The sequence below is a fragment of the Xenopus laevis genome, chromosome 5L, assembly GCF_017654675.1.
Source record: "Xenopus laevis strain J_2021 chromosome 5L, Xenopus_laevis_v10.1, whole genome shotgun sequence".
Classification (NCBI taxonomy): domain Eukaryota; kingdom Metazoa; phylum Chordata; class Amphibia; order Anura; family Pipidae; genus Xenopus; species Xenopus laevis.
The window spans coordinates 24,995,111-25,021,587 of record NC_054379.1 but is presented as its reverse complement, the minus strand read 5'-3'; the positions used below and the strand labels follow the sequence as shown (position 1 = coordinate 25,021,587).

Genomic DNA, 26,477 nt, shown 5'->3' with positions numbered 1-26,477 from the left:
TGCAGCATTTGTGAACCAGCATTTGTAGAATTATACTGTGTGACTGCATGCAAGTAGATCTTATTCAATGAAGATGGGGATACGCTTCTCCCAAGCCTGAAAAAAAATATGCAGGCTGAGAGCAGCGGAGCCAATGCTCCGTCTTCCCTTGGCCTTAAGGCCCCCATACAAGGGTAGATATGAGCTGCTGTCAGATTAAGTTGGCAGCTTATTGGGCAGTGTATGGAGCCCTTCGACGGGCTTCCCTGATTGACACCGAAAGTTGGCCAGATGTGTTTACCACTTCCTCTTTTTAATCCATGCCGTGTTACTACAAGAAGTAGTGCAGTGACACGAAATGCGTCAGACCTCAGACACTGTTCTATCAGTGTATCAAGATGTGTTAATAAAGAAACTTTTTTACATACAATTTGTGAACAAGCGATTCTTCCAAAAAGGATCCCAGAGTGTGCCGCCACAACGATTGGTGTGCATATTACCACAAAAACTTTTAAGACCATGTCCACATTAATGGTGGTAGCACACCAAATAAAACATAAGTGAACTCATATGTGAAACAAGTTTATTGAGTCATATTAAGACATACCCTTAAATCCATGTGCCTCGCCTTCCCCTGTGGAAAGCACAGAAAATCCCAGCACATGATTAAACATCTTGGGGACCCCCTAACAAGTATTTCCAAATGCTAACAAACTCCCACCAGGTTCACCTCCTACAGGCAGAGGATGGAACACACAGGGAGCATAGGGCAGGCAGAGTATGGCACACACAGGGAGCATCGGGCAGGTTGAGTATGGCACACACAGGGAGCAGAGTATGGCACACACAGGGAGCATAGGGCAGGCAGAGTATGGCACACACAGGGGGCATTGGGCAGGCGGAGTATGGCACACACAGGGGGCATAGGGCATGCAGAATATGATTAGACAGAGAAGGGGTTTTCATAGAGTGGAGTATTTACTCTCCACATTTAGGAAGTGGCCCAGGTGCACCGCCCTGAGCCCTCAGTATGGGAAGCGGACAACTGAAAATAAATCTGTGGCAGGCACTCAAATAAAGTGAAGTACTTGAGTCAGCACACACTCCTTCAAGTTGTCCGGTGCACGTTCCAGTAGTGGCCACAATCCACCAGATACAGCAGAATTTCGAAAATGGACAGCACCGTTTTTATGAGTAAAAAAGCCTTTATTGTAACTTGGCTACGACCAAAAGATACAGTATGGTCTGTATCTTTTGGTCGTAGCCAAGTTACAATAAAGGCTTTTTTACTCAAAAAAACGGTGCTGTCCATTTTCGAAATTAGGCACTCAAATAAAGGCAATCTTCCATCAAGCTGTAGAAATCAAGTAGAAATGATTTATTGTGTCCTCTGCCTTACGCGTTTCGTGTTACAAACACTTAATCATAGGCAGCCTATGATTAAGTGTTTGTAACACAAAACGCATAAGGCAGAGTACACAATAAACCTTTTCTACAACTTGATGGAAGATTGTCTTTATTTGAGTGCCTGCCACAGATTTATTTACATGCAGAGTATGACACACACAGGGAGCATAGGGCAGGCAGAGTATGGCACACACAGGGAGTATATGGATGGCAGAACCGAGCAGGAGACAGGGAAATATATCAGGACCACTCTAAGATGAACATTTCGTACTGTTCTACATACAGTGACACAATGCTGTGTCCCTCCAGCCTGTCACATTTGTGAAGAATGCAGGGGGGGATTAAAGGTATAATCCCCCCTGCGTTTAGAGTCTGAATTTGAGGTGTAAACAATGCAGGGGTGGCCAGTTCATCTCAGTACTGATACCTTTTAAAAGTTTACTCATGGTAAGCAGACACAGCAGGCAGACTTTCATGTTATGCAGGCCACACAAGAGGGGAGGGGGTCACTGGCCGCAGGTGGACAGCACTGATAATGCCAGGCATAAGGAAGGGCACATTGACAAAACTAGGATCTGACCACATTACATTTATTTTTCTTGGTACTGTTAGGGCTAAGCCAGCTGCTGGTATAACTGATGGTCCAGAGAGGGTAAAGGAGTCATAGTGTGAGGGGAGCCAGACAACATTACAAACACTTCATATAGACTGTACCCATGCGCCACCCTCTAGGGGTTCCTATTCCCTGTGCAAACACACCCGGCCCAAAACAACTGTCCAATATTCTAGAAGAGCACCAGCCATCATCTTATTTCTTGCCAAATGGAAGTGCTGCTGTCCGTGACTGGACAGCCTGATGAACCACATGTTCCCATTCTGCATCTGAAATCTGCTGTGCCCAAAGTGGAACCGAGAAGGTGGGAAGCTTTATAGCGGCCATTGTTTTCTTTACCAGCTCGACATGTGCTGTAATGATTGGAAAGGAGAACAGGCTCAGATTTGGGCATTGGTAAGGGAAACGCATGCAGATCCAGAAGCTGGGGAGCAATGCCTACTCAGTTACACCCCCAAGCCATGCTGAACTAAAGCATAACTAAAGAATTAGCTAGAAATATTGTACATTATATTTTGGGCTTCTGTACCAGCCCAAGGCAACCACAGCCCTTTAGCAGTAAAGATCTGTGTCTCCAAAGATGCCCCAGTAGCTCCCCATTTTCTTTTCTGCTGATTCACTGCACATGCTCAGTGCTTCTGTCACTAACTGAGCTTAGGGACTCACTCACAATATACAGGACACATAGAATAGAAATATCACAATATAAAGCTGATTAGTAATTAATACAGTTTCAAATGCATATTATAGCAAGCCTATGAGCCTCACATCCTTATAATAGTTGTAACTAGGTCTATAGCAGCCTTTCTGGGATTTCCAGTGGGTTGAGAACAAAGACCTAGAGAGACCCCTGGGATATACCTACATGTGCATGTGTTTTCTCTGTCGCTACAAGAGGTTCTATGAATGATCCAAGTACCTGCATCCATAGGAATTGAGCCTGCAGCTTCTTCCTTCTCCTCCTCATCTTCACTGTCTGCTGGAGGCTCAGGAAGGTGCAGTCGCATTGCCTAGAAGTGAGAGATCAGAATAATCAGACTTGCATCCCAACCATTAACTTCGGAGGCGTTCTATCTGGCATTAACTAGTATAGTGAACACCTGTTATTTGGCATCCAGCCCTCTCATGTGTAAATGAGGGTCTCCTCGGCTAAGAATAGGCCATTCTACTGCCCAATAAACATTCACTGAAAGGGGAACTAATTATTTAAAATGAATATTAAGTGTTAACCTGTCAAAACGAGGCTCCTAGTGATGTTACACACATACCCATATGTGAAAAGCATCTACAGCCTAGACTGGGACAGCACATTGAAGACCTGCAACCCAGATCAGAACACCCCTGAGCCATACTCAGAATCTCAGGCTCAAGGGAGGAGGTGGAACCCAGAAGCCATACTCAGAACCTCAGGCTCAAGGGAGGAGGTGGGACCAAGTAGCCATACTCAGAACCTTAGGCTCAAGGGAGGAGGTGGGACCCAGTAGCCATACTCAGAACCTCAGGCTCAAGGGAGGAGGTGGGATCCAGTAGACATACTCAGAACCTCAGGCTCAAGGGAGGAGGTGGAACCCAGCAGCCATACTCAGAACCTCGGGCTCAAGGGAGGAGGTGGGACCCAGTAGCCATACTCAGAACCTCAGGCTCAAGGGAGGAGGTGGGACCCAGTAGCCATACTCAGAACCTCAGGCTCAAGGGAGGAGGTGGGACCCAGTAGACATACTCAGAACCTCAGGTTCAAAGGAGGAGGTGGGACCCAGTAGCCATACTCAGAACCTCAGGCTCAAGGGAGGAGGTGGGACCCAGAAGCCATACTCAGAACCTCAAGCTCAAGGAAGGAGGTGGGATCCAGTAGCCATACTCAGAACCTTAGGCTCAAGGGAGGAGGTGGGACCCAGTAGCTATATTCAGAACCTCAGGCTCAAGGGAGGAGCTGGGACCAAGTAGACATACTCAGAACCTCAGGCTCAAGGGAGGAGGTGAGACCCAGTAGCCATACTCAGAACCTCAAGGGAGGAGGTGGGACCCAGTAGCCATACTCAGAATCTCAGGCTCAAGGGAGGAGGTGGGACCCAGTAGCCATACTCAGAACCTCAAGCTCAAGGAAGGAGGTGGGATCCAGTAGCCATTCTCAGAACCTCAGGCTCAAGGGAGGAGGTGAGACCCAGTAGCCGTACTCAGAACCTCAGGCTCAAGGGAGGAGGTGGGACCCAGTAGCCATACTCAGAATCTCAGGCTCAAGGGAGGAGGTGGGACCCAGAAGCCATACTCAGAACCTCAGGCTCAAGGGAGGAGGTGGGACCCAGTAGCCATACTCAGAACCTTAGGCTCAAGGGAGGAGGTGGGACCCAGTAGCCATATTCAGAACCTCAGGCTCAAGGGAGGAGGTGGGACCCAGTAGACATACTCAGAACCTCAGGCTCAAGGGAGGATGTGGGACCCAGTAGCCATACTCAGAACCTCAGGCTCAAGGGAGGAGGTGGGACCCAGTAGCCATACTCAGAACCTCAGGCTCAAGGGAGGAGGTGGGACCCAGTAGCCATACTCAGAACCTCAGGCTCAAGGGAGGAGGTGGGACCCAGTAGCCATACTCAGAACCTCAGGCTCAAGGGAGGAGGTGGGACCCAGTAGCCATACTCAGAACCTCAGGCTCAAGGGAGGAGGTGGGACCCAGTAGCCATACTCAGAACTTCAGGCTCAAGGGAGGATTTGGGATCCAGTAACCATACTCAGAACTTCAGGCTCAAGGGAGGAGGTGGGACCCAGTAGCCATACTCAGAACCTCAAGCTCAAGGGAGGAGGTGGGATCCAGTAGCCGTTCTCAGAACCTCAGGCTCAAGGGAGGAGGTTGGACCCAGTAGCCATACTCAGAACCTCAGGGTCAAGGGAGGAGGTGGGACCCAGTAGCCATACTCAGAACCTCAGGGTCAAGGGAGGAGGTGGGACCCAGTAGCCATACTCAGAACCTCAGGGTCAAGGGAGGAGGTGGGACCCAGCAGCCATTCCCAGAACCTCAGGCTCAAGGGAGGAGGTGAGACCCAGTAGCCATACTCAGAACCTCAGGCTCAAGGGAGGAGGTGGGACCCAGTAGCCATACTCAGAACCTCAGGCTCAAGAGAGGAGGTGGGACCCAGAAGCCATACTCAGAAGATTACAGAGCAGGGACCCGAGCCATAAAACTACTGACAAATGAAGCAGGTGAAGATTTAGCTACCCTTTAATGTTATTTCCCAAATAATATATAGGATTATAAAAGCTAGAGAAGTTGCAACAGCCTGTGGGATAATGGCTCTGGTGTTCTATGGGAACATAATGAACATAATGCAGAGCTTGAGCACATCCTTAGGGGCAATTACCTGCAGGCGCTCCTGGATATCTCCCTCTGTCTGGGTTCCTTCTTCTGGATCTTGGTTTAGGGGCTGGTACTGATACCCACTTTGAACTTCACCATCTTCTTCTTCTTCCTCACCACCACTCCACACCACAGTAGCATCCTGGGAGTCTCCCAGCTCATCGCTCTGGTTTGGGAAAACACGTTCTGGACCCATACTCTGTGTCCTGCACGGTAATACTGTCCCTGGAGAGAAAATGCATTATATTGGGATAAATGCCTTTACTACATTATGGTATATGCCACCTATATCCTCCCCTGCATAGGATGATTCACATAGTCCACACTAGGTCCCAAACTGAATTTGGTGTTTAACACCCCTGGTAAAACTCTAAGCTCTGCATATGCTACCCACGGTTCCCATTCTGAGCTTTATATATTCTAGCCACGGGTCTTACTCTGAGCTTTGTATATCCCAGCCTTTTTATATGTGACCCCAGGTCCCAAATTATTCTGCACTAATATTAGAATATCCTCACCCACAGGTCCCACATTAGCTCCTTATATTCAACCCCACCCAGTCCTGGGTACCATAATATGCCCTTTACTTCTCAACCCTCCCCATAACCCATATTGTGCTTTATTATTCCCTATCCCACGCCAAATCTCAGTGCTCTCCATGTTCCCTCCTTTCACCCTGCACTCTGCATCCTGACACCCCCCTCCACAGGTCCCACATGTGCTCTGTCCCTGCCAGCTGGGCCCTGTTCTTCCAAATGGTAACATGAATCCTTGTGGTTCTATTTTAAGTAGGAGACGTGCGTTGGGGACGGAATGAGGGTTGAAAGTGCAGTGGTGGAAGAAGAGGAAAAGCAAAAGATCTAAGCAAGAAGGTACAATTTATTGTGCGTGTGTATGTGTAGGGATCAATAGGGTGTGTGTTTGTGTTACTGTAGGGGACAGTGGGGTGAGTGTGTCTGTAGGGGACAGTGGGGTGAGTGTGTCTGTAGGGGACAGTGGGGTGAGTGTGTCTGTAGGGGACAGTGGGGTGAGTGTGTCTGTAGGGGACAGTGGGGTGAGTGTGTCTGTAGGGGACAGTGGGGTGAGTGTGTCTGTAGGGGACAGTGGGGTGAGTGTGTCTGTAGGGGACAGTGGGGTGAGTGTGTCTGTAGGGGACAGCGGGGTGAGTGTGTCTGTAGGGGACAGCGGGGTGAGTGTGTCTGTAGGGGACAGCGGGGTGAGTGTGTCTGTAGGGGACAGCGGGGTGAGTGTGTCTGTAGGGGACAGCGTGTGTGTAGGGGACAGTGGGTCTGTAAGGGACAGTGGGGTGAGTGCGTCTCTAAGGGGACAGTGGGGTGAGTGCGTCTGTAAGGGGACAGTGGGGTGAGTGTGTCTGTAAGAGGACAATGGGGAGAGTGCGCCTGTAAGGGGACAGTGGGGTGAGTGTGTCTGTAGGGGACAGTGGGGTGAGTGTGTCTGTAGGGGACAGCGGGGTGAGTGTGTCTGTAGGGGACAGCGTGTGTGTAGGGGACAGTGGGTCTGTAAGGGACAGTGGGGTGAGTGCGTCTCTAAGGGGACAGTGGGGTGAGTGCGTCTGTAAGGGGACAGTGGGGTGAGTGCGTCTGTAAGGGGACAGTGGGGAGAGTGCGCCTGTAAGGGGACAGTGGGGTGAGTGTGTCTGTAAGGGACAGTGGGGCGAGTGTTTCTGTAAGGGACAGTGGGGTGAGTGCGTCTGTAAGGGGACAGTGGGGCGAGTGCGTCTGTAAGGGACAGTGGGGCGAGTGCGTCTGTAAGGGACAGTGGGGCGAGTGCGTCTGTAAGGGACAGTGGGGCGAGTGCGTCTGTAAGGGACAGTGGGGCGAGTGCGTCTGTAAGGGACAGTGGGGCGAGTGCGTCTGTAAGGGACAGTGGGGCGAGTGCGTCTGTAAGGGACAGTGGGGCGAGTGCGTCTGTAAGAGACAGTGGGGCGAGTGCGTCTGTAAGGGACAGTGGGGCGAGTGCGTCTGTAGGGGACAGTGGGGCGAGTGCGTCTGAAGGGGACAGTGGGGTGAATGTGCCTGTAGGGGACAGTGAGGTGAGTGCGTCTGTAGGGGACAGTGGGGTGAATGTGCACAGTGGGGTGAGTGTGCGTGTAGGGGACAGTGGGGTGAGTGTGCGTGTAGGGGACAGTGGGGTGAGTGTGCGTGTAGGGGACAGTGGGGTGAGTGTGTGTGTAGGGGACAGTGGGGTGAGTGTGTCTGTAGGGGACAGTGGGGTGAGTGTGCCTGTAGGGGACAGTGGGGTGAGTGTGCCTATAGGGGACAGTGGGGTGAGTGTGCGTGTAGGGGACAGTGGGGTGAGTGTGCGTGTAGGGGACAGTGGGGTGAGTGTGTCTGTAAGGGACAGTGGGGTGAGTGTGTCTGTAAGGGACAGTGGGGGTGTAGAGGACAGTGGTGTCTGTGGGATGTGTGTGTATGGTTTTGTATTGGGTTGTGTAGAGGAGACAGTGGGGTATCTGAAGGGCAGTGAGCCCCAACCAGTGACTCATGAGCAACATGATGCTCTCCGACCCCTTAGATGTTGCTCCCAATGGCCTTAAAGCAGGTGCTTCTATTTCAATTCCAGCTTGAATGCAAGTCTTTAGTTGCATAAAAACATGTGTACTGCCAAACAGAGCCTCCTGTAAGCTGTCAGTCCACATAGGGGCTATCAATAGCCAATCACAGCACATATTTGCCACGCCAGGAACTTGTTTCATGCTTGTGTTGCTCTCTAACTTTTTTACATTTGATTGCGGCTCATGGGTTAAAAAGTTTAGGGACGCCTGCTGTAGGGTATAGTGGGGTGTTTGTGTGTAGGGGACAATGGGTGAGTGTAGGGGATGATGGTGGTGGGGGGTGCGTGTATGTGTAGGGGACCGAGGTAGGGGTTGCCACCTGACCATATTTTACTGGCCTGGCCAGTTAAAATGATGGTTGATCCAAATGATATGAATAGGGAAAAAGATAAATATGTAGGAAGGCCGGTATTTTTTTCCGGAAAAGGTGGCAACCCTATTTGCCCCCCCGCCCCATCTGTACCCCAAGAAGTTCATGACAGATTAAGTGACTGCTCTCTGTTTCAAGCCCTGCACAGACTTTTTATCATTAAAGACCCTCCAGGTTACCAGGCAGCTGCATGGTGATTAGGGCTGATTAGGGTTGCCACCTGGCTGGTATTTCACCGGCCTGGCCAGTTAAAACGATGGCTGATCCCAATGTTATTAATAAGTAAAAAAGATAAATATATAAGAAGGCAGGTATTTTTTTCTGGAAAAGGTGTCAACCCTAGACAGAGGGGTCCCCTGTACACTCACCCCACTGTCCCTTACACTCACCCCATTGTCCCCTACACTCACCCCATTGTCCCCTACTCTCATCCCAATGTTCTCTACACTCACCCCATTGTCCCCTACACTCGACCCATTGTCCCCTACAGTCACACTCCTCTCTGGGGACATGTGTGTGTAAAGAGGACATGTGTGTGCGCAGGGGGTAGTGGGGGCGTGTACCCTAACCCCGCCCACAGAGAGGCAGTTCCCGGGGGCCCACAAGTCAAGCTTACTCCTCCCCCAGACACTAAGTATAAAGAGACGAGGAAGCATCATATACTTATCAATCAGATGCAGCAATATTGCAGCAGAGCAGGAGGGACACACTGTCAGGACAATAACACCCACAACTTCCTCATCGCCACGTCATCAGACAACGACCGCATAATCAGGCTCTCGACTTAGAAAGGCGGAATCTCATTGGTTATAGCCGATGTCAATCACCAGTCTGTTCCTTTCTAGCGCCTATAGTACGTACTTGCGCCCTCTAATGGTCAAAGAGTATCATTGCAACCAGTGATATCAGAGCCCAATACAGATGGCAGAAAAAGTCTTTACTTTGTACTGGAGGAAGGAGGGGCCTCACCCCTTTAATACCAACTGGTCACACATTGACTCCACATCCCGCATGGCAAGTTAGCAATTCCTGCACATAAGTTATTGCAATCTGCAGCATGCATCTAAATTAATTGCTAACGAGCCAGGATGCAGATTCAACATGTGGCCGTAAGCAGGGGTGCTTCGCCAATGAGGCTAGTTGAGGCTGTCGTCTCAGGCAGCAGCGCCCCACTAGGTACCGGGGTCAGCAAAAATGATGCTCCTGGCAGGGCCGGATTTCTTCCCCGTCCGCCCCTAGGCCGCGCGGTCCGACCAGGCGAAAAAAACGCACAGCTGGTGTAGTTGAATGGGGACGCGAACGTCCCCATAATGCGGCTGGGCGGCATGCCGCCCCTATTTTTTGCCGCCCTAGGCCCAGGCCTATGCGACCTTGCCGCAAATCCGGGCCTGGCTCCTGGTACTTTAAGAGTGAATTTCCGGGGGAGGGGGGCAGCAGCAACTGCTGCTGCCTCAGGCGGCAGAGGGGCCAGGATCGCCCCTGGCCGTAAGAAGGAAAGCTCCAATGGATGGGACAGGGGGGTGTGTGCCAAATGTTAGGGCACAATCCCATGGATTATAAGGGTTCTTACAGACGAGTGTTTTTACCTGCGCTCCCCCAGCCGCAGGGGAGCGCAGGAATAGACGCATTACATTTTTTCCAATGGGGCGTGTAGGCACCGAACGCAGGAAAAATGCAGCATGTTGCGTCTCAACCTGCGTTCGGGCCTACACGCGCCTGTGTGAGTACAGCCCCATTGGAAAAAATATAATGGGTCTATTCCTGCACTCCCCTGCGGCTGAACACAGAAAAACGGAACGCAGGGGAGCGCAGGTAAAAACGCTCGTCTGTAAGAGCCCTAAAGGGTGCACTTTTAATAATTAATAATCTGAAGGCGTTGATGTGTGCGGGTCAGGACAGATACACACACATAAAAAAAAAGGAATAACGATTGAACAAGCTGACTTTATAATTACTACAGAAATTAAACAATCAACATAACCCCAGCTGTGCAATTATAATTACTACAGAAATTGGATAATTAGCACTCCATTAACCCCAGACATGCTGCTATGATCAATGCAGAAAAGCATCACCTACATTAGCCCAACCAGAATACCAACACCTAAGTTTTCTACTTTCCTTGCGCTTCCACGCTGTCGATATTGAGGGTTGCCTAGGATGATGTTTCACTGCATCTCACTGCCTGCCATAAATGCATGAGAAACAGGGGGAATCATGCACAGCCGTCTTGGATTTTTTTTTCCAAGGAGCATGGAGTGGAGAAGAATGAAAGAGGCAACACAGGGCATTTAAATGATGATCCAGGACAGCAAGCTGTTGGCCAGAAATGGGACTGTCCCATGAAAAGCATGACAGTTATGAGGTACTCCATGACTGGTCAAATTGCATGTCAATCAGCTACTTTTTAGAACAGTGTGTAGAACTGAGAGAAGTACTTGAGGTTCCAGTAAGCAAGATCCTCCCAGCAAATATAATGTTTTGGTCCCCCAATAGGGGCTTTATCAAGGATGACAGAGTCCGAAACCACTGGCTGTACTGTGATATCTAATAAATCTTGCTGGAGCATATATTGTAAGCTAGACTGTAAGCTCTATGGGGAGAGGGACCTCTTTCCTCTTGTCTCTTTGACTTTGAGATTTTAATCTTTAAAGAAACTAAACTGTGTGCTTATCCGTATTTATTATTGTATTGAATCCTTTCTTCTATGATTGTATTGGTCTGCTGTACAGTGCTTATAAGTACACACACATGTCTATCTATATATATATATATATACAGGGCCGCCATCAGGGGGAGACAGGGGGGACAAGTGTCCCAGGCCCGGGCTTGAAGGGGGGCCCGGCAGGGCTGCACTTTTCGAAGAGCCAGGCCCCCCTTGACAGCTCTGAAGCGGTGCACAAAAACAGCTATAAATTGTTGTACAGGGCCCCATGCTTTCTAATGGCGGCCCCGTATATATGTGTGTGCATGGCTGCCATCAGAGGGGCAAAGAGAGCCGAATCCCGCCTTTGCCGCCGGGATCAGACAGACGGATCCGAAAGCCGTCTCTGAAAGGATCCGAAAGCCGTCGAAAGGATCCAAAATCTGCTGAAATTGCCCAAAAGCCACCGTGATTTCTGATGGCGTCCCTGTATGTGTGTGGAGAGCATTTATACAGAGATACTATAGAAGAAACCATAGTTGACATTAAACTTAACTTTTAGCATGATGTAGACAATATTCGGAGACGGTTTGCAATTGGTCTTTCTTTTTGTTGCATTTTTAAAATTATTTCACTTTTTATTCAGAAGCTTTTGAGTTTGAATTGCAGGAGCGCTCTGGCTGCTAGGGTTAAACTTGACTTGAAAGAGAGAGTGTAATATGAATAGTAGGGGGACCGAATAGAAAGATAAGCAATAAAAAGTAGCAATAACAAAAAAAAAATGTAACTGCGCAGAGCAATCGTTTTTTGACTGCTGGGGTCAGTGACCCCCCCATTTGAGAGCTGGAAAGAGGCAGAACATTAAGGCACATAATGCAAAAAATAGATAAGCTATCAAGAAAAAAAAACATTTGAAAAAGTTGCTCAGGTTTGCCAATTTTATAACATACTAAAAGTTATGTTGAAGGTGAACTACTCTTCTAACCTTTCTATCATTCATAAAAAGGCTTTGAGCTCAGTGAGTGATACTGATTGCAATGATACACTTTGGCCATTAGAGGGCGCACGCTGTAGGGGCTAGAAAGACACAAACTGGTGACTGACATCGGCTGGAACCAATGAGATTCCGCCTTTCTGGTTCTAGAGCCTGTTGGTGCGGTCGCTGTCTGATGACGTGGCGATGAGGAAGTCGTGGGTGTTAATGCCCTGACAGTGTGTCCCTCCTGCTCTGCTGCAATATTGCTGCATCTGATTGATAAGTATATGATGCTTCCTCGTCTCTTTATACTTCGTGTCTGGGTGGGGGGCACGTTTCCTGCTTTTTCATTGGTTGCTTGTGCCATTGCTGCTCAGTGTTCGGAAGGAGGTTTATTGAATAAGGAGGAGATTCTTTGCCCCGGGATCTGGTTGCACTTCCCCAGGTCACGACACGGTTGGGGGATGAACCATTTCTAGTCAGTTATTTGCTGAGCTTTAGTTCTTCTTTAAAGGACAAGTTCAACCTGATTGGCTGGGGATTGCTCATATGTAATGGGCCAATGACAGCCAATCCAAGACTTTTCCTCCTTTTGGGGAAAAAAAGTGCACCTGCCTAGAAATGAGCTCCATGTAGCCATGGCCATGCTTCTTGTTTCTTCTTATCTCTTAGGCAGACAAGGGCCGGCTGGACTGGCAATCTGTGGGTCTGGCAAATGCCAGAGGGGCTGCTATAAGTTAAGGTCCCATAGAAAGTCAGTATTTAGTGGGCTGGTGGGGCCTCTGTGTACCTGAAATGCCAGGGCCTATTTTAATTCTCAGTCTGGACCTGGACAAGGGGCTTCTGGCAGGTCTGGACTGAGAATCAAAATAGTCCCTGGCATTTCCAGCACACAGAGGCCCACGCAACCCCCATCAGCCCAATAAATAGTGACGGTCAATGGCAACATACAGCAGCCCCTCTGGGGAATTTCTTTAAAGGGATAATGTAATGGGAATTTTTTTTTTTTTTTTTCAAAACACATCAGTCAATTGTGCTACTCAAGCAGAATTCTGTACTGAAATCCATTTTTTAAAAGAGCAAACAGATTTTGTTATATTCTGTTTTGAAATCTGACATGGGGCTAGACATATTGTCAGTTTCCCAGCTGCCCCAGTCATGTGACTTGTGCTCTGATAAACTTCAGTCACTCTTTACTGCTGTACTGCAAGTTGGAGTGATATCACCCCTCCCTCCCCCCCAGCAGCCTAACCAGTGTCGGACTGGGATGCCAGGGGCCCACCAGAAAACCTTAGACCGTGGGCCCACCGGAAAACCTTAGACAGTGGGCCCACTTTCCAAACTATTATTCTTTCTCTCCTCTCTCAACCTCTTTATTCTTCTAGTCTTTTATATCTACTTACTATATTTTTTCCATTATTAAGCATTTTTCCCCATAAAGGAAAAGGTAAGGATCACAAAATATGCTAAATGTTTAGAAGAAAGAGGCCCACTGACACCTGGGCCCACTGGGAGTTTTCCTGGTATCCCGGTGGGCCAGTCCGACACTGAGCCTAACAAACAGAACAATGGGAAGGTAACCAGATAGCAGCTCCCTAACACAAGATAACAGCTCCCTGTTAGATATAAGAACAGCACTCATTAAAAGCCAAGTCCCACTGAGACTGATTCAGTTACATTAAGTAGGAGAAATAACAGCCTGCCAGAAAGTAGTTCCATCCTAAAGTGCAGACACAAGTCACATGACTGGGGCAGCTGGGAAACTGACAATATGTTTAGCCCCATGTCAGATTTCAAAATTGAATATAAAAAAAAATCTGTTTGCTCTTTTGAGAAATGGTTTTAGTGCAGAATTCTGCTGGAGTAGCATTATTAACTGATGCTTTTTGGAAAAAAACATGTTTTCATATGACAGTATCCCTTTAAATGAGAAGAATCTTTGTAGATAACAAGTTGTTTTATTCTGGGCAGTGTCATTCTGTGGCCACTAAAGCATAAAAAAATGCATTAACTCAAGGGATGAAAACATAATTATGCCTCTTTATAGGTCCCTGGTGAGGCCTCATCTGGAGTATGCATAGGGTTGCCATATTTTCTGGAAAAAAAATACTGGCCTTTCTATGTATTTATCTTTTTTCCCTATTAATAAGATTGGGATCAGCCATCATTTTTACCGGCCAGGCCGGTAAAATACTGGCCAGGTGGCAACCCTAAGTATGCAGTGCAGTTTTGGACTCCAGTACTTAAGAGGGATATAAATGAGCTGGAGAGAGTGCAGAGACTAAGTGCAACTAAACTGGTTAGAGCAGGAGGGCCCATACTTTACTAATGTGAGGTCTACTTTTAGTGATCTTGTCCCATTATGATCTGTATTCATAAAAGCATTGTTAACATTCTGTTCCATGAAAAATAAAACTTAAATATTGATTGGGAAAACATATATTGCTATATTTAACAAACAACCATTTCTTATGTAACCTTATCACAATAAATATCTGAATGTAAAGCATGAAACAGGAGGTTGATTTAGACAAGCTGTTTGTTGATAGTGTCTTAAAGGAATAATCAACCTGTGGATAAAAAAAACCCGTACCCCCCACCCCAGGTAGACCCCCCCCTTCCTCTCCCCGCAGTCTAACTACCCCCCCCGGGGAGATGCCCCATACTCCCACAGATTGCCCCAGGGTGGCAGTTTCCAGTGGAACGTCTAGTGGGATGATGAGAGACTGGGGCTCATTTACTAACACTTGTCTCATGCAGTAACCCATCAGGTGTTGCCTATTGCCACAGCAGCCAAAATGCATGCTGATTGGTTGTCCTGGGATACTGCAATGTTGGTAAATAACATCCTTATGGATAATCCTGGGGCAGAACTATGAAATGGTTCAACAACAGGACTGGCTTAAACTGTGTAAAGGTCAAGTCAAATGTGCCCCAGAGCAAATTAGATATTAAGCAGCCCAGTCAACTATGAGCATTTTACATAAATTTCAGGAAGAAAAGATGTATCTCTAATTATTAATATTTTATTTATGTAAACAATTTCCACCTGTCTCTGTCCCAGTGAATTTACAATCTAAGGTCCCTATTACATTCCTACATTTACAGTGAGATTGTGCTCAATATTAATGTGATGGGTGGGGATGTGAAATGTTTGGACACCTGTTAAATATAAATATTTTTTCTCTTTCACCAGCATCATTTGGTGCGATTCAAAGTGCCTCCCCTTACCCAGGTATGTGGTGGGGGGATGCCGCGGTGGACGGTTCATCTAGAGGGGGGTCCACGAAGAGTAAATCATGCTGCAGTTGCTATAGGAGTGGGAGTATTTTCCTTTGGTGGTTACTGCTCTGGGGAGGACTACGAAACTCTGAGGCAAATCGATGTGCATGTGTTCAATGCAGGTACAGTGTGCCGCTTATGAGGCCAATTTAGAGGCTGTTCCTACTTGTGCTCAGTACAGACGAATACCAATACTGTCTGGTTTATTGTATCTGTGCAATCTGATATTGTATCTGAGCAAACGTAGGGGGCTGTTCCTGCTGAAATGTGCTTAGTACAAGGGAATACCAAAGCTGCCATATAGTATATCTCTGTGCATGCTATGAGCAAACGTAGGGGGCTGTTCCTGCTGAATTGTGCTTAGTACAAGGGAATACCTAAGCTGCCATATAGTATATCTCTGTGCATGCTATGAGCAAACGTAGGGGGCTGTTCCTGCTGAATTGTGCTTACTTCAGAGGTATATGTTAGCTTGACTGTACTGTGCCCACGGTGAGCATTTTTCCTGTTAGGAAATTATAAAATGTTTGTAGCCAGCCTGAAGCAATGGCAGCTTTAAGGGGTTGATTACTTTAACCCCTATATGTAAAAAAAGTGGGGTCATTTATCAGCACTGGGCAAATTTGCCCATGGGCAGTAACCAATCAAATTGCTACATTCATTGTTCTACTTGCAGCTGGCTTTAAAAAGCTATTCACTGATTGGTTGCTATGGGTAACAGCCCATGGGCAAATTTTCCCAGTGTTGATAAATGAGCCCCACTAAGTTTGCCCAGTAGCAGTAACCCACAGCAACCAATGACATGTTTGCTTTTAAACAGATGACCAGAAAATGCTACCTGCTGATTGGTTGCTATGGGTTACTGCTTCTGGGCAAACTTAGTGCCTTTTATTACATAACCCCCTTAGTATCTTATAGAATGGATACTTCTAAGCAACTTTCAAATTGGTCTTCATTATTATTATTTTTTTAATAGTTTTTTTAATTATTTCCCTTGTTCTTCTGACTCTTTTGAGCTTTTAAATCACTGACCCCATCTAAAAAAACAATTGCTCAGTAAGGCTACACAATTCTTGTTACTGCTACTTTTTATTACTGTCCTTTCTATTCAGACCCTCCCTTATTCATATTCCAGTCTGTTGTTCAAATCAATGCATGTTGCTAGGGTATTTCGGACTGCTAAAGCTGCAAACTGGAGAGCTGCTGAATAAGAAGCTACATAACTCAAAAAAACAAATAAAAAATGAAAACCAAGCGTCTCAGAATATAAATTTCTATATCATACTAAAAGTTAATTCAAAGTAGGGATGCACAGAATCCAGGATTCGGTTCGGGATTCTGCCAGAATTCGGCCTTTTTCAGCGGGATTCGGATTCGGGCGAATCCTTCTGCCCGGTCGAACCAAATCCGAATCTCAATTTGCATATGCAAATAAGAGGCAGGGAGGGAAATCGTGTGACTTTTTGTCACAAAACAAGGAAGTAAAAAATGTTTTCCCATCCCCACCCCTATTTAGCATATGCAAATTAGGGTTCGGATTCGGTTCGGTATTCGCCCGAATCTTTCACAAAGGATTCGGTGGTTCGGCCGAATCCAAAATAGTGGATTCGGTGCATCCCTAATTCAAAGGTGAACAGCCCTTGCTGTGAAACTGCTTGCTAAGCCAGATAAACCCCCATAGAAGCTCAGAGAAACAAAGCAGGAGCATAATCATTTTACATTCGCCCCATAATATCCTATTGGGGGAACAGAAAATGAATATAGCAGCCCTTTCCAATACAAATGTTCTGATTTTTTATAATTTTGTTTCCTTCTCTCTCCCCTGATCCAGTATCACTTCGCTGGCGGAAACTCCCGCCCTCATCCTGTGCTCCGTCCAAAGTCCCCTACATGAGATATGGACACACGGCAGTGCTGATCGATGACATCATCTATATCTGGGGTGGGCGCAATGACACGGAGGGTGCTTGTAATGTTCTCTACACCTTTCACACAGGTGAGACCAGGAATATCGGGGGGTCATGGGGTATGTGTCCCATCCTGGAAGAACATCAGGTGGGCTGGGGGTATGTGTCTCATCTTACAAGAACATCAACTGGGCAGGTGTTTTGTCTCTTCCTCTGGAACATCAGGTGAACTCTTGAGAAATGGACCTTTTCCCCCCGGGACCAGCAGCTGAGTGGAGTTCAGTTTGTATCTAAGTTTTCCTTTATTTTAGGAACACATCAGTGGGCAACGCCTCAAGTCACTGGACAGATCCCTGGGGCTCGGGATGGCCACTCCGCCTGTGTCTATGAGAGGACAATGTACATATTTGGTGGATATGAGCAGCTGGTAAGGAGCAGATAGGGGAAGATAAGGTTTGGGCTCTATGTGCCCCACTGATTACAGACATGAGACCCTCTTCCTCACATTAAAGCAAAGATGGTGGAGGTTCTGGGCAATATGAGTGCGCCGGTGCTGCCATGTATCAATGTGTGATGAATGAGGAAGACTTTTCGCTCCCACCAACCAAAAAAATAAATAAAACCTTAGCAGAGGAGGGGGCACATTTGGCCCAAATTAATCACAATGCTATTGGGAAATTTCTTCCCCCTCTGCAAAGAAGTAACACGTTGCATGGAACTGTGTCCAATGTAGTATCAATAGTACTTACAGTGCCCACCTCAAAGCCATATATGAAGACATTAAAGTGCCACGGTCAGACCCCTGCAGTACTCTCCTAACAACACTGATCCAATTAGAAAATGTTCCATGTAATTTATCCTTAAAGTGACACTGACACATTCCTATAAAAATCATAGGAACATGTCCATCTAGGAGCTGCTGCACACAGAATATTTTTTACTAAAAACCGCACCCCAACCCTCTGACACAGCTAACGGATCTTCTGCATTTCTTCAGTGACGCTGGGCTGGGGGCGGAGCGATCCTTTTATAGGCTGAAGTCCTGTTTTCATTTGTAATTAGCCTATGGAAGGATCGCGCCTCCCCCAGCCAAGTGCCACTGAAACAGCACAGAAGATCTGTTAGCATTGTCGGAGGATCAGGTCAACGAAGGTTTGCGGAGCTGGGGGCGGCTTTTAGTTGAAAATGTTCTGCGTGCAGCAGCTCCTAGATATGGACACTTTCCTATGATTTTTATAGGAACGTGACGGTATCGCTTTAAAGGAAAACTATACCCCCCAAACAATGTAGGTCTCTATAAAAAGATATTGCATAAAACAGCTCATATGTAAAACATTGCTTCATGTAAATAAACAATTTTTCATAATACAGGTATAGGATCTGTTATCCGGAAACCCGTTATCCAGAAAGTTCCGAATTACCGAAAGGCCGTCTACCATAGACTCCATAATAATCAAATAATCCAAATTTGAAAAAATAATTTCCCTTTTCTCTATAATAATAAAACAGTAGCTTGTACTTGATCCCAACTAAGATATAATTCATCCTTATTAGAAGCAAAACCAGCCTATTGGGTTTATGTGAAGTTTACATGATTTTCTAGTAATCTTAAAGTGTGAAGATCCAAATTACAGAAAGACCTGTTATCCAGAAAGCCCCAGGTCCCGAGCATTCTGGATAATAGGTCCCATACTGTAATATACCTTTCTAGTAGTACGTGCCGTCGGATAATAATAGATCGAAAAATTGCCATTTTAAAAAAACAAGGGTCGTCCCCCTGGGATCGTACGATTCACTGTGCACACAAACAAATCAAACAGACTTTACTTCTCAGGTCACATGAGCCAATTAACAGACAGCGTTCTGTCTTTTGCTTCAACACTTCTTCCTGTTACAGTTAGAGCTGCAGTATTTCTGGTCAGGTGATCTCTGAGGCACCACACAGACCATCACGAAATGGTGGCTCAAGGCAAGAGATGTAAAAGGACAATATTTACTTAAATATATGTTCCAGTTTGGTAAGATTTTTTTAATATGCCACTTAATATGTTATAAACTATCTGTTGCTTAAGTATTCATTTTGGGGATATTGTTTTCCTCTAAGCCAGTTCTCTATTCAAATACAACACAAGCTTCTCTTTCCCACAGGCCGACTGTTTCTCCAATGAAATCCATAAACTGGACACGCGATCCATGAACTGGGCCTTAGTGAGAGCCAAGGTAGGCACCATCCTGTCAGCTTCCCTTTTATGTCCAGGTTCTCTGGCCAATGGTTTCACCTGTCCCCCGCTCCCTGTCCTACTGACTTCCATTCTAGGCCCTAATATTTGCACCTTACCCCCCCCCATTCCTGTCTTAAGTGGGCAATGTCTCCCCACCCTGTTTCTCCCCTACAGGGCAATGCTGCCCGCTGGAGAGATTTCCACTCTGCCACGGTAATCGGCAGCCGAATGTACGTGTTTGGGGGTCGGGCCGACCGAGCTGGACCTTTCCACTCCAACAATGAGATTTACTGCAATCAGATTCGTGTGTTTGACCTCCAGATTGAGACTTGGCTGGACCCTCCTGAGAGCACCAATCCCCCCGAGGGGAGACGCAGCCACTCAGCCTGTGAGTCTTTGCAATGGCGAGACATGTGAGTGTCCCTGAGTGGGAGTGTGTCCCTGAGAGCACTGTGTCGCTGGCTTGTGAGAGTGCACGTCAGTCTATGTGTATGGCAGTGTTGTGGCCCCGTGTGAGAGTGACAGTGCTTTGCCTGTTCCAGTTGCAAATATTTTCAGATAATGATCAGCTCCAAAGGTTCCAGAAAGATGGACAACAAATACAACACCCAGTGCAATACATCAGGTTTAATGAGAGTGAGAGAAACAAATAGATCATTTTTAGTGTCCCAGCACATAAAAAATAATCTAAGTGCATATACAGTTATGGGATCCGTTATCTGGAAACCTGTTATCCAGAAAGCTCTGAATAACGGAAAGGCCGTCTCCCCTAGACTCCATTATAATCAAATAATCCAAATTTTTAAAAAATAATTTCCTTTTTCTCTGTAATAATAAAACAGTACCTTGTACTTGATCCAAACTAAGATATAATTAATCCTTATTGGAAGCAAAAGCAGCCTATTGGGTTTATTTAATGTTTGCATGATCTTCTAATAAACTCAAGGTAGGAAGATCCAAATTATGGAAAGACCCGTTATCCGGAAAACCCCATGTCCCAAGCAGTCTGGATAACGGGTCCCATACCTGTATAGAACTTTAATATTCCAGCACAAAAGTGGTTAAGAGAGAGTGTGTTCTTCAAGCCACCAGCAGTCACTATAATACTCCCATAGGAAACTGCAAGGGAATTAAGATAAAATTCCAGAATTTCCTATTGAGTAGCAGAAATGCCTACTTCCCGACCAGCAGGTGCCAAATATCTTCTCCTATAAAAGCAACAGGGACAACTCCCAAAGTGTAATTCTTTTTATTATCCTAAAAGATAAAATAAAAGCACTTTAGGATGGAACTGCTTTTTGTTTCTCTTACTCAATGTAACTGAATGTGTCTCAGTGGGACCTGGATTTTACTATTAAAGGCTGTTCTTATATCTACCAGGGAGCTGTTCTCTTGTGTTATGGAGCTGCTATCTGGTTACCTTCCCATTGTTCTGTTGTTAGGCTACTGGGGGAGGAAAGGGAGGGGTGATATCACTCCAACTTGCAGTACAGCAGTAAAGAGTGACTGATGTTTATCAGAGCACAAGTCACATGACTGGGGGCAGCTGGGAAACTGACAATATGTCTAGCCCCATGTCAGATTTCAAAATTAAATATAGAAAATTCTGTTTGCTCTTTTGAGAAGCAGATTTTAGTGCAGAATTCTGCTGGAGCAGCACTATTAACTGACATGACGGTATCCCTTTAAGAACTCGATGATGTGGTTTAGTCCAGGGTGTAGTGAAAAGTTCTTTCGCTTTAGAATAATGTTGTCGGCTTCCTTACTCATATCCATTCCACCCACTTGCAACTACATATGACATCACTTATTATAACTATATGTTTCTATCACTTTCGTAAAACCTGGCGTATTTCGCTAGGTGTGCTATTTGTTTTCCCTATTTCTCTAGCCTTTTGGTGCTGAACATTTTTATCTAAAAATAATTGTGACCCGATGGAGGAACTGTAGATCGGATCGGCAAGAAAAAGTATAAGGAGAGTCTTTTTGTCTTTTTGTATCATGTTCCAGTTGCGTACCAGGGGGAGCTCTATGTGTTCGGCGGATACAATGCTCGACTTAATCGCCACTTTCAAGACCTTTGGAAATTCACACCAGGTACCAACTGTGTGTCTCTTCCCTTCCTTCTCCCCTTTTAGGGCTCTGTCTCATCTGACCCACAATTCTACTCCCCCCCCCCTCCCCTCACGTACTCATCCTACCCATAAACCCAGTGCCTCAACCTACTCATAATCCCACTGTCCCCCAATACCTCATCCTACCCATTATCCCGGTGTCCCCCGCTACCTCATCCTTCTAATAATCCCACTGTCCCTCTATACTTCATACTACCCATAATCCCAGTGCATTCACTGCCTCATCCTACTCATAATCCCACCGCCTCAACCTACTCATAATCCCACTGTCCCCCCCCAATACCTCATCCTACCCATAATCCCAGTGCCCCCACTGCCTCATCCTACTAATAATCCCACCGTCCCTCAATACCTCTTCCTACCCATTATCCCGGTGCCCCCTGCTGCCTCATCCTTCTAATAATCCCACTGTCCCTCTATACTTCATACTACCCATAATCCCAGTGCATCCACTGCCTCATCCTTCTCATAATACCACCGCCTCAACCTACTCATAATCCCACTGTCCCCCCAATACCTCATCCTACCCATAATATCAGTGCCCCCACTGCCTCATCCTACTAATAATCCCACCATCCCTCAATACCTCATCCTACCCATAATCCCAGTGCCCCCCACTGCCTCATCCTACTCATAATCCCACTGTCCCCCAATACCTCATCCTACCCAGAATCCCAGTGCCCCATCCCCCATTGCCTCATCATACTCATAATCCCACTGTCTCATCCTACTCGTAATACCGCTGTTTCATCCTGCTCGTAATCCCACTTCCTCATTCTACTCTTAATCCCACTGTCCTCCAATACCTCATACTACCCATAATCCCAGTGCCCCCTCCCTCATTGCGTCATCCTACTCATAATCCCACTGCCTAATTTTACTCGTAATCCCACTGTCTCATCCTACTCGTAATCCCACTTTTCCCTATACCTCATCCTACCCATAATCTTAGGGTGTGAGGGATCCTTCTTACTGACCCACTCACCAATAGGGAAACTGTTTATCCTTCAGGAACTAAATATCTTACCCCAGCACTTAACCCTTGCACCCTGTCCCTACATGCTCTCACTTTATTTCTGTCCTCTCTGTCTCTCCTGCCCCTCACAGAGTCAGGCCGATGGCAGCGAGTAGAAGTCCAAGGGAAGGGGCCATGTGCACGGCGCAGGCAGTGCTGTTGTGTTGTTGGGGACAAAATCCTTCTTTTTGGTGGCACAAGGTAAGGGATGCGGGGCAGTAATGAAAGTTTGTGTAGGTAGAAGGTGGTATGGGGGGTGTGGTAAGAGTTTATATAGCTGGTCGGTCCCTGTTCAGCCTTTGAAGCCATTATAATAGGGGATAATCTGTTAGGAGGGAACATGAGATAATGTAGGGTCTTAAAACCCAAGGAGCCTGTTTTATATATAATCTGGGATACACAAGGATCCAGGGGCAGGCGAAGAAACAAAGAACTTTAAAGGGAAAATGTACCCTGTTTATAAGAAAAGTGTAGATAAAAAGTCATCTAAACCCCCCCAGAACGGCTGTGAGAGTTCAGCCTCCAGAAATGGCTCCACCCCTTGGATTGGCAGCAGCATCTCCATAGGCAGTTACATAGGCGGTGAGGTGGGGTCAGATTCCCTTTATTCTTCTACTGCTTCCACGGTGACCAAAACTAATACAGCGACCACCAGTAAGATTGAGGGGCACTTGTAGATGAACATTAGTTGGTTCCAATGTAGTTGTCTGGTCTTTGTGTCTCCAAATTCCCACCAGTGCCTGGAGGTCAGAAGGTTAAAACGTATGGGCACTTGTATTTCACTTTACCTAATCTACTGTGTTATTAAAGCAGTTCCCGATGCATAGGGTGGGGGTGAGAGATTATTATGAGATGTCCCCGGGATAGGGCTGGGGTCAGGACTAACACAGCATGTGGGGTTTATGGGTTTTCACCTGCCTGTTTCTCTCCCAGCCCTTCCCAGGATCAGGACCTGCAGGACGAGTTTTATTTGATGGATCATTCTGACCTGTATATCCTGGACTTCAGTGAGTTCTTTTAACTGTTCTTCTTTAACTGTTACTCTGATACAGATAGTGATATTCTGATGCACGCAAACCTAATTTTGTATCTTCTGTGGTTTTTGAAGTATTTAGCTTTTTGTTCAGCAGCTCTCTTGGAATAACAGCTGCTATCTGGTTGGTATAGTCCAGTTTACCCTAACAACCAGGCAGTGGTGTAAATGAGTGACTGGAAGGTGAAGAAAAGAGGCCCAATAGAGCAATAGTTGTTTGGCTGCCAGGGTCAGCGACCCCCATCTGAAAGCTGGAACGAAACAGAAGAGGAATACAAAAAATACACAATACTGAAATAATACAAATTGAAAAGTTGTTAAAAATTAGTGATTCTGGCAAAATCCCAAATCCTTTGTGAAAGATTTGGCCGAATACCGAATCCGAACCCTAATTTGCATATGCAAATAAGGGCAGGAGAGGGGAAAAGAGCCACGTGTGCGTGTTTCGTGACAAAAAGTCACATGATTTTAAGGCTTCAGATTCGGTTTGGCCAGGCATGAGGATTCGGCTGAATCCCAATCCTGCTGAAAAAGGCCGAATCCTGGCAAAATACTGAACCGAATCGTGGATTCGGTGAATCCCTGCTAAAAATAAGACTTTCTAACATATGAAAATGTAGCTACTGGTTTCAAAGTTCTGTATATGTGCCCCACTTGTATATTTGATTGTGGAGTGTTATGTTTAGTTAAATGTTCACCCTATGTCTGCATATTCCGTTCAGCAGTGGGGTGTAATGTTCATTTGCATGTGCAAGTGGTATTGCTCCATGGTGACATGGCTACCAGTTTGTGACTGAAGTGCCAAAGTCTTTCTGAGGGCCAAGTAGGTGCCATGTTTCCCAGCAGGGTGTGGGTATCTGCAGGCAGGATCAGTGCCAGTGAGCTGGGGGTGGATATTGATGATTATTGGTGCTGTTGTCTGTGCTTAGGATTGGTGCCAGTGAACTAGATAAGCACAATCCTGACACAGCTGATTAGTGTTGCTGGTGTGGCCGGCACTGTGTTAAATTCACCTGTGGCGATGTTGTTAATTACAGGTCCCAGTCTGAAGACACTGTGCAAACTAGCCGTGCTGCACCACAATCTTGACCAGTCGTGTCTGCCCCATGACATCAGGTGAGTGATATTGTGCCAGGACTGAACATGCCACACAGACTTCTGTCTCAGTTGCTGACCCGTGCCATTTCTGTCCTGCAGATGGGAGCTCTCAGCAATGACAACAAACAGTAATATTAGCCGGCCCCTGCTGTCCTCGCACGGATAAACACTGCTGCCCCCCATGTATTCACTCTGTCCCCACCAGTCACATGGTTTCTAATTCAAATAAACAGCTGCACTGGATTGGATAGCAATCTTCCAGACTGACCTATCACACGTCATGAATGCACACCACAAAGATCTGCACTTGAGCACCCTGAGACAGCCTGGGATCTGCCAAAACACAAGCAAGAACACTAGTGGGGTACAGGTGGTACAACTGGTGGGGCCCTGAGAAACAGTATTTATATTTTGTTCAGTGTGACACCGGGGCCCCAGCTGAAAACTTGGTTCTGGCGTTCTACCCCCACGGTGCTCACCGACTGATGGATATACTACTGTATAAGAGCCACTTCAGAAATGAGAAAAGACGGCACCTTCTTTGTCCTGCACAAGCGCTACAGGAACAGGATACATGTACCCTAATACTGACTCCTCTGCCAAAAAGGGCACCCCCCCCCCTCGTGTAACTCACTCAAATATGTAATTTCAATAAATTCTTTATGTGAGATTGGGGGGTCTCTGTCTGCAGTTGTGTAGACATGTTTGTTTGTGTGTGTGTGTAGTGAGAGCTTTCATTAGTTTCATTACACACATTAAATATGTGAGAGAAATTTATTAGGTTCATTGGTTATAATCAGTGCTCAGTTATGTCATTTGTGTTACATGACTCCCTGAAATGTGTGTATTATGATAAATAATGTACCCCCTCTTGTAAAATTTGAGGACATAAGAAGTCACCTCGAAGTCCCATAACCTGCATAACGACATTCTGCCTTTTTAGGGTCATGGAACTCCTCAATGACTTGTATATATTTTGTTTCTCACATTTTTATGCAATCTTTTTGTTCAACCTGCTGAGTTAAAGGAAAACTAAACCCCCAAAATGAATACTAAGCAACAGATAGTTTATATCAAATCAAGTGGCATATTTAAGAATCCTATCAAACGGGAATTTATATTTAAGTAAATATTGCCCTTTTACATCTCTTGCCTTGAGCCACCATTTTGTGATGGTCTGTGTGCTGCCTCAGAGATCACCTGACCAGAAATACTGCAGCTCTAACTGTAACAGGAAGAAGTGTGGAAGCAAAAGACACAACTCTGTCTGTTAATTGGCTCATGTGACCTAAAATGTATGGTTTGTTTGTGTGCACCGTGAATCCAAAGGGATTTATATAGCTACTTACATTGTTCTAAGGGTATAGTTTTCCTTTAAAGCTGAAAGACTGCAGTTCGACTGCATCTGAGTTGTTTCAATTAAAATTAATTGTGGTAATGTACAGAACCAAAATTAGAAAAAAGTTGTCTCTGTCCAAATATTTATGGACCTAACTGTATATAAAAGCTGAAAAACCAAGTTTGAATAGAGGGGGGGGGTGCGTCATCTATTGTTTTGGCACCTCTCCCTGTAAGGTTTAATAACACCTCATGCTAATACAATCAAACGATGGTCGAAGTATCCAAAAAATGACTTCGAATTTTTTATACTTCGAAAATTCCCTCTAATTCACTTTGACCCTTGATAAATCTGCATTAGTAGACCTCGCATTAGTAAAGTATGGGCACTCCTGGCCTACAGGAACTCGCAAATCACTTATTGCTTTAGGTTGTGCATGTTCGAGTCATGCACAGAACAAATTTCTAAGACCCAAACCGCAACCCGCATATTTACCCACTTTGATCCGCTACCCGGACCCGTGACTGCCTTAT

The 26,477-nt window shown here is 46.2% G+C and overlaps 2 protein-coding genes across 5 annotated transcripts; one reads left to right on the top strand and one right to left on the bottom strand.

The window, feature by feature from the left end:
• Positions 1 to 545: 545 nt before the first annotated feature.
• Positions 546 to 9,106, bottom strand: mea1.L (male-enhanced antigen 1 L homeolog). Of its 2 annotated transcripts, none has more exons than XM_018262783.2 (4): positions 8,957 to 9,106; positions 5,353 to 5,573; positions 2,919 to 3,009; positions 546 to 2,352 (listed from the first exon to the last, which is right to left on the bottom strand). In XM_018262783.2, the coding sequence occupies exons 2-4, from the start codon at positions 5,542 to 5,544 to the stop codon at positions 2,195 to 2,197; spliced, it is 441 nt and encodes a 146-aa protein (XP_018118272.1). In that variant the 5' UTR covers positions 5,545 to 5,573; positions 8,957 to 9,106; the 3' UTR covers positions 546 to 2,194. The 2 variants fall into 2 exon arrangements, with proteins under 2 accessions (XP_018118272.1, XP_018118270.1); XM_018262781.2 differs by lacking the exon at positions 8,957 to 9,106 and adding an exon at positions 8,746 to 8,941.
• klhdc3.L (kelch domain containing 3 L homeolog) lies at positions 5,783 to 25,275 on the top strand. 3 transcript variants are annotated; one of them, XM_018261660.2, is made up of 11 exons: positions 5,783 to 6,220; positions 15,110 to 15,317; positions 17,027 to 17,191; positions 17,414 to 17,529; positions 19,251 to 19,322; positions 19,499 to 19,712; positions 21,335 to 21,421; positions 22,567 to 22,675; positions 23,408 to 23,481; positions 24,545 to 24,623; positions 24,705 to 25,275. In XM_018261660.2, the coding sequence occupies exons 2-11, from the start codon at positions 15,164 to 15,166 to the stop codon at positions 24,769 to 24,771; spliced, it is 1,137 nt and encodes a 378-aa protein (XP_018117149.1). In that variant the 5' UTR covers positions 5,783 to 6,220; positions 15,110 to 15,163; the 3' UTR covers positions 24,772 to 25,275.
• Positions 25,276 to 26,477: the final 1,202 nt, after the last annotated feature.

Bases quoted from the DNA above. Each gene is read 5' to 3' on its own strand.
- klhdc3.L (XM_018261660.2), top strand. From the start codon at position 15,164: ATGCCGCGGTGGACGGTTCATCTAGAGGGGGGTCCACGAAGAGTAAAT. The intron at 17,192-17,413 runs GTGAGACCAGGA...CCTTTATTTTAG, and splicing joins TCTCTACACCTTTCACACAG to GAACACATCAGTGGGCAACG. The intron at 23,482-24,544 runs GTGAGTTCTTTT...TGTTAATTACAG, and splicing joins CCTGTATATCCTGGACTTCA to GTCCCAGTCTGAAGACACTG.
- mea1.L (XM_018262781.2), bottom strand. From the start codon at position 8,824: ATGTCCTCTTTACACACACATGTCCCCAGAGAGGAGTGTGACTGTAGG. The intron at 3,010-5,352 runs GTAATTGCCCCT...TCTCACTTCTAG, and splicing joins ATATCCAGGAGCGCCTGCAG to GCAATGCGACTGCACCTTCC. The intron at 2,353-2,918 runs GTACTTGGATCA...CAATCATTACAG, and splicing joins CTCAATTCCTATGGATGCAG to CACATGTCGAGCTGGTAAAG.